Here is a 7,995-nt window from a genome sequence, read left to right as displayed (position 1 = left end):
AAAATAGTATAATAAATCTCCACATACCCATCGCCCAGCTTCAATAATTATCAACATTTGGCCAATGTTATTTCACCTAACCTTGTTACTAAAATTTTCTGGAGAGGGAAAATCACAGGTATCATGACATTTTACCTATGAATATTTCTCTATGCATGGATAAAGACCCTTTGTAAAACATAATCACCATGTTATCACACCTAACAAATATAACAAAAAATGCTTAGTATCATCTACTCTTCACTGACTTTCACTGACTGATATGGAATCCCACTGATTCTACAAACCACACAAAACTTGTTTCTGTTCTGGATGTCGAACATGGGCCTCCTACGTAGCCTGAGAAGGATAGAGGGGTGGAAACTCAGGCCACAGCAGCCTGAAGCATCCCCCGGCAACTGCCACCATCTGTTCTTGTTCAGGGCGGAGACTCTATTCAGACTTTCCTTTTGGAGCATACCAATCTTCCAAGCAACTTCAGGCAATAAGAGTCTGGAGAGAGGCATTTTCCAGAGGTGGCTCTCTCCCTTGCCGGCTAGGTGGCACTGGGAAAGCTGCCTCTGTACCCCATCAGTCAAACGGAACAAATAACATGAGTCCCCCAGAGTTATGTCAGTATTTGACAGCCAAAGATAGTAGTTCTATTTCTGCTGTGCTCAGAGATCATATCAAACATGCAGCCTCTCTGCAGGGGCTACTCTACCAAAGCTGGCCAAGTTTTCATGGTGGTGGAGGTGGGTATGTGGACAACTGGTTTCTCCACATTGCTAGTAGCTATTTGGTGCTCCTCAGGCACTCTTTACCTGAGTTTATTCATTTGATTATTTTGGCTTACAGCCTATCTCCAAGCTATGGGCATCTCCCCCTCATGAATATATGTCGAATTTACCACTTTCCCCTGTCTATTCTCGCACTGCTCCATGAATCTTCTGGAGAGGTAGAGAAGCACCCTCAACTCCGCCCCTCCCCACCCCATGCCAGCTAAAAGTATGTGACATCTTTGGCCCTTAGCCCTCAGTTCTCTTGGCCAGAAAGACATGGCCAAACCAATTGGCATGAAATTGGATGTGGAAAGTTCTAACCAGCCAGCCAGCTTTCTATGGCAGTACTAGAAAAGCTGTAAGAAGCAGCCACTTGCGTTCCCAAATTTGGTCTGAGAGGATGTTATCTTGGGGAGGAGAAGCAAAACCTCAGCTCTAGAAGCCCAAATACTAGCAGGTGACTCCAGGCTCTCACTGGTACTGTGCCTTCTCTGTTCCTCTTTATGATCTCCTACATGGACATAAAGAAGTGGGCCACTGGATTGGGCATTTGAACCCTTATCTGGTTTCCTGGGAGAAATTCACTGGATTTTCCTGAGTTTCAGAGTTCAGTCTACAGAATGGAGCAAAGAGAACCCACTTGCTCTGTGGCCTTCAAGAATCTGTAGTATGGGATCACAGAGCAGAGTGGAGGTAATATAAAAGTGTTCTGGAGTTGTTTGCAAGAAAGCTGCACAACCAAACCACGATATGATTAAGGGGGCCCAGATTCTCTGAGGAACCATCAGAATTGCATGAAGCAAACTGTTTACTAGTTTCATACAATCCTGCATTGTTCCCACAGGCACCCAATGCAGGCAGCAGCCACCACCAAGAAGGCTGGCAGTGCCCTCTTGAGGAATCCCTGGGCACTGCCGGGAGCCCAGCTGGACTCTGGAGAACATTTTGCCAAGGGCACCCAATGGAACCAATGGAAGCAGAATCACAGAAATAGGTTGAGGTGGCGAGATAAAAAGAAGCTTCTTGAGGACCTGGAAAGAAACCCTGTGAGGGCTGTGGGGAGGGCTCAGTAAAGAAGTGCTGCTGAGAGGGTGCTGAGGCAGAGTGTCGGGATGTACAGAATGATGGGAACACACTAGATCCTAGGGAGTTGGGAACCTTAGGGCCCTGGGCACAGTGAACATGAAACAGTCACCTGGAAGAGCTTCTTTCTCAGCCCTGGGCATAAGAACAAGGCAGAGACAGGAAGATCTGCTCCATCAAGGAGCGTGGAAAGCAAAAAAGAAAGAAACAGAGAGAGACAGATACACAGAGGGTCAGGCACATAGAGAGAAACCATTGACAGAGATGGAGTAACAGAGACACAGAGAGATTGAGACTTGGGGATAAGGTAAAATAAATAGAAAACAATAGGGATGGAGGAAAGAAGAGAAATGTGTATTAGGGGAATGTGGTTGATAAATTGGTATCTGTGAGATTATTGGGAAGACATATTTTCTTCTGGGTAGCCTAGCCATCCCCAGAGCAGCTGCTGAGAATTCAGATGAAAATTTGTGAGAGGGCTTAGTCTGAGCAATTTCCCTTGTGTGCAGAGCTGTCTCATCTATTCAAGCTGTGAGATATCATTTCTCTCGTCCCTTAAAGCCCCCAAAGTCTGCGCTTAGCTCTTTCTGCCATCTGATGAGCCGAGGGCACATGTTTGACAACTTCTTGCTCTTGGTCTTTCCCCTCCTCCAGGGCCATTCTGATAATGACCATCCAGAAGTTCATTGCTGGCACAATCCTATAACTGAGCTTACACAGCAGGCAGAGTCTATGGTGGAGAGCAGGGATGGGGAGGTTAGGGACCCTAAAACCCTCTACCGTAAGCCATATGGCCTTAGATGGTCTGCTGTGGAAGGCTACTACTATCCTGTTCTGCAAGGGGCAGCATTTACAGGGATCCTTTCTCCTTGGGGCTGGTATAAGAGCAAAGGATCTAGAGTTCTAGACTCTGAGCAAGCCTCAAATCTTGCAAGACTCGGGTGCCTGGATGGTCCCTGGGGATATCTACAGAAGATTCACCCACTTCCTAACAGCAGAGCCCAAACCAAAAACATGTCCAAGGTCACAGCCCAAAGAGAAGCTGTAAGATACAATCTTGCTTCTCTCTCCCTGCAAGAATATTCTAGGCTTTGTTTCATATCTCTCTGTTCTCCTCTCTTACCCCAAGGCAAAGCCACAGGAAAAGTTCTGGGAGACCATACCTTCCTTCTCTGAAGTCTTCAAACAGGTGCCCCCTCTTGTTATATGCCAGCCAGCTTCCTTATAGGCCATCCATGGGAGGACACTGGCCTCTGGATCAAAACAGCTGTGTCTCTGAGGTTTCTAAAGGGACAAAGAACACTGACAAGGAGCCTAGATAGACACTGCTTAAGATTCACCTGTTCTAGAAAACCTTTCCAGGCTAATTCCACCTAACACTGGGCACTCAAATGCCTTCACAATCTTTAGAAATAACGATTACTGGTAAGGCAGGTTTCATATATTATTTCTCTGTTTTTGCTGCTTCGTTGTCTTTTCTTAATGTGTCTTTCTCTGAGACAAGTACTATGTTTCGTTACTCCTTCTCTCCATCCTCACTGCCACCTGCTGCTCCATCCCAACCCACTCCCTGCCTCTCACCAGCCTGGCTTCAGCTCTCAGATGAAGGAAAATACAACATTTACAGGATGGAATATTGACCACCTGATTCCAAGATCGTGTTCTTGACTTGTCTCAAAGTCGAGTGGAAATCACCCACATCCTCAGCTCTGGCCTTTTCTTTAGCCTATTCAGTGAACTTGCACAGGTCTCGCCCCCTCTGGGTCTCTGTTATCCTATCTATAAGATTATTACAATTCTAGCCTCCCCCAGCTTGCTCACAATCTGTTTGTGGAATCAACAGCTTGCATTTGTCCTCATTCCATTGAAACCAAGAAGGATTTGAAGGAAATTATTTTAAAAGACAAATTTTTTCCTTCTCTATTGTGTTCCTGGAGCTGGGTGGGGGGAGGAGTGTTTATTTTGCAAGGGGAAAGAGGGAGGACAGGGCCCAGGGCATCTAAAATTGAGAGGTGGGGTTGGGGCAGATTTGGAAGGACTCTGGGAGATAACATCTAGGTTTTTGACCCTGACCCCTGTCACGGCTATCACTTCCATGGCTTCTCACACTTGTGCTTCCACATCCCATACCAAATAGACCCAAGCATCAGTTGTAGGCTTCCAGGACCACTTCATTTTATTTCCACCTTCAATCCACGTTTCCAGATGTCTCTGCAGCAAAGTGAAATTCCAGGCAAGACTTAGAGAAAAAAAGAGAAAAAAGGAAACAATTGGCAGTGAAAGGCAGAAAGAGAAGATGGAGCCCTTACAGAACGGAGTATCCCCGAGGAGGTGGGGACAAAGGGAGGAGAAGGGGAGGAGGAGAGGAGGAGGAAAGCGGGCCTGTCCCTTTAAGGGGATTGGCTGTCAATCAGAAAGCCCTTTTCATTGCAGGAGAAGAGGACAAAGATACTCAGAGAGAAAAAGTAAAGGACCGAAGAAGGAGTCTGGAGAGACCAGGATCCTTCCAGCTGAACAAAGTCAGCCGCAGAGCAGACTAGTCAGCCGGCTACAATTGGAGTCAGAGTCCCAAAGACATGGGTGAGTTTCAGAAACTTTAGAATTGAAGATTCAAGCAGGCACAGGAATTCACAAGAGAATTTCCAACCTTTGGGTTTGGGGTTTCCAGGGGTTTAAATAAGTTGTGTTTGGGCACTTGTTTTCTTTTTCAATGCCTTAGCACTCAATTAGATTAACTCCTTCTCTGCTGTAATGAGCATGATGCTTTATGCCAAAGAATTCCAGCAACATGTGGAGAGTCCCACAGACCCTTGGAGAGAGTGCCCAGCAGGATGGATGTGTTCATGTGTCTTCGTACCCCCTCACTTCCCTCTACTTTCCTTTTCCCCGGATTCCAAGGCACTGATAATGGCTGGGTCAGCTGGTACCCTTGGTTCTGCTGGGGGCAACTGAGTGTTGGCTAGCTCGCAGATGAACAAAATAGCTGCTTGCTTGATATAAAATTTTGATCCCATTTGGCATCAGTAGGAAGTTGGGGAATCAAGCATGCTGGACTCAGGCCTGGCCATGGCTGAGGAGGCCATTCTCAGGTTCAGGAAATAAATGTGAAGTCCTCAACGGCTTTGCCATTGGGAACAGATATGGGTAGGGGTGTGTATGTATGTGCGTGTGTGTATATACATATGCGTGACCATTTCTAGCAAATATCACACACTTAGCCTTATTCTTAGTCCCTGCTGTGACAAGAAGACTGGTGGGACCTTCGGGCTTTTGCTGAGTTGGTCGAGTACTGAGGGCTTTTCTAGGTTTCATGAACAAAGAGAGAAGCTATGAGGTTGTGATATCTGGTAGTGTCTACTCAGAGCAAGGCGTGCACAATTCAAGCGTCTTTGTTAATACAGGATGCCACAGAGACATGTAGACATTGCCAGCATTTGGCAAAATAAGAGTAGCAGCTTGAACACATTGTAAATGAAATGAGACTCAATTGCTCCATGTATTCACCATTAAATGTAGTACTCAGTAGACTCCAACAACATCCATGGAGGTGGGTTTTCAATTATACTGAGCTAGTGTCAGTCTTTAGGTTCTTTCCTCCTGAAACACTGAGAAAGCTCTTTGAAGCATGTATTCAGGTAGGATAGTTAAGAGGGCAGAGCACTGGACCAGAAGTCAGAACAACCAGGTTCAAATCCCAGATTTGCCACTTACAAACTGCGTGACCTTGGGCAGATCACTGAATCACTACTTCATCATCTGGGAAATGGGGGTAACAATAAGCTTTTGTCAATTTTGGGGGTTGTGAGACTCAAATAATAATGACATGGAAGTCCTTTGAAAGTGGGAAAGCTCTATAACAATTGTAAATTATACAATAATGTGTGTACAGGCTGACTCTTACACTTTCAAACGTGGTTGGATTTTCTTTGTGTGCTTTGGTAAGAATCAGTTGACCAATTAAATGTGTCCAGGTGAGAGATGAATGTTGGAGGAACTCAATTCCTGCCCTAGGTAACATCAGGCACCCTATTTAGAGTCAGGGCAGCTGATTGGGTAGGTTGTACATTACAAACAGAGAGGGAGTAAAGAAAGATGTTGAAAATTACTTCCTTAGGGGATGAAAGCCCTGAGAAAAAGGCAGGAACAAATAAGGTGCCCACAGGGACAGTTCTCTGATATGGATGCTGAATTATTTTTTCCAGAGGAAGATTGCCACAGATAAGGGCAACTTCGAGGACATGTATTGGGTCCCAGCTCCTGGGGTGAGCAATGCTTGGGCCAAGTACACATGATGAAGTAGCCACTGAGTTTTCAGTTATTCAATAACAGAGTATCTAAAATATTTTTGTGAAATATAGACCATCTCTAACACGGTACTGAACTGCTACTACTTCTGATGTGGAGTGTGTTGCTGTTTAACAATTGCATTAGACACATTATATCATGGAATCTGGGATTGGAAGGAACTTTAGAAGTTGTCTGAGCCAACCCTCAATGCAGGAGCTATTTCTACAACAACCAATTAAACGTTTGTACAGCTTCTGCTTAATTACCTCCAGAAACAGGGAGCTCACTATCTAAACCATATGGAATCCCTTAGGATTGGAAGTGAAGAGGAACATTGAATTCAATAGTGTCCACACAAAACGTTTATGGGGGAAATGATAATGCATTAAAGTTTATACTGACTTGGAAGGAGGTTGTTTCAAATGAGTCTTTAGGATAACAGTGAAATCAGAAAAGAGCCAAAGAGCAGTAGCTGGTTATTCTCTGCTGAGTAAGACAATGCCATTACTGAACAGCAAAACATTGACTTCTGCAAGCCTGATGTCATCTGGGAACAGTGGCTGTTACCTTGGTAACCTGTGTTACTGTGATGCCTCCCTCCAAAAGTGGCTGTTTGCCGAGCAGTGTAGTTTTGTCTGGTTCAGAGTAAGTCAGTGTAGCACATACAAAAAGTGTGGAGGCAGAGCATGGGTCCAGTTTTACAAAATGCCTGAAGACTAATTGAATACTATCAAATGGCAAGAATGCCACACGAGTACCAGGAGCTAAAGAGAAACCAGATCCAAACCAGCACATTCACTCACTTGTCCTAGAGATGCTGACTAAAATGGTCAAGGGCAGCCTTTCCTACCCCACTTCTCACTTTGGCCTTGCAGCATCAGAGGAGCTCTTGGAGAGCCAGGCAGTTTCAAGGGCTGCAATTCTGTGGAGGGCTTTCACCCTGGCTCTGAGCTAGGAAAGCAAGAGGTTTTCTCAACAGCCTGACAACTAGAACTGCTCTCTCAGATATCTGGGTAGCAACAACTGCAACCCTGGGAGGTGGGTGGGAGGGGAAATATAGTCTCCAAACCCAGTAAGGTAGAACCCCAGCCAGTGGCATCTTCTTCCCTCAAAGCTTTTTTGTGTATTAACTTGAAGGCTTGAGAACTATCTCTCGGGTATAAAACAGCTCTTTGTTTTGAAAGGAAGCAATGGTAGAAATGCCCTCCCTCCCAAAGAACTTTGGGTCTAGAAAACGTCAAGTCAGGACAGTGGCATAATCAGGAAGGGTCACATCAGCCATGGTAGGTGAACAGAGCAGCTTTCCCTTCCGTTCCCACTCTCAGGCACTATCCATTGCCAGACTTATATCAGAAACTCAGCAAGTACTGATCGATTAATCCCTCCTTGGCTATTACAAAATGGTCCTAAGGGCAATCTTTCAGCTCTGCACTGGCCTCTGAGCTCTTTGCCAGTCAGGGCTCTGGAAAAGAATCGGTAATAACCCAAGGAAAAGAGTAAGGTTCTCCAGATCAGCTCTAAACTGCAACCAAGGAGAGAGGAGGAATTGGTGGGAGACTGACCCCTAAGGAACAAGGTGTGGCTACTGTTGTCTCTGGTGCTGGGTACTTCTCTTTTATCTTCCCATAACTGAGCAGGGTGGAGACAATGTGCCGGGGATAGGTTTGAACAGTGAAGCTTGCACCTCAGCCTCCCAGTATTTGGGTATAAACTGGCATGAGTGTGTGTGTGTGTGTGTGTGTGTGTCCAAAGAAGGTGGTCCAGATGCTGTTGCCATGGTAATAACAATACCTGTCCAAAGAGTAGGCTAAGATTCCTTTTTTCCAAAGAGTAGGCTAAGATTACTTTTTTTTTTTTTTTTTTT

General features: G+C 45.4%; 1 protein-coding gene across 2 annotated transcripts in view; it reads left to right on the top strand.

The window, feature by feature from the left end:
- The first annotated feature begins 4,250 nt into the window (after nucleotides 1–4,250).
- Nucleotides 4,251–7,995, top strand: part of PLP1 (proteolipid protein 1) — a 16,794-nt gene continuing 13,049 nt past the window's right edge. For both annotated transcript variants that reach the window (XM_008583655.1, XM_008583654.1), the window contains exon 1: nucleotides 4,251–4,424. In XM_008583655.1, the coding sequence (XP_008581877.1) occupies nucleotides 4,421–4,424 (4 nt within the window). In that variant the 5' untranslated portion in view covers nucleotides 4,251–4,420. The remainder of the gene's footprint in view (nucleotides 4,425–7,995) is intronic.

Source organism: Galeopterus variegatus, unplaced genomic scaffold (genome assembly GCF_000696425.1).
Source record: "Galeopterus variegatus unplaced genomic scaffold, G_variegatus-3.0.2 Scaffold2991, whole genome shotgun sequence".
Lineage (NCBI taxonomy): Eukaryota > Metazoa > Chordata > Mammalia > Dermoptera > Cynocephalidae > Galeopterus > Galeopterus variegatus.
This window is presented reverse-complemented; position numbering and strand designations above follow the sequence as displayed.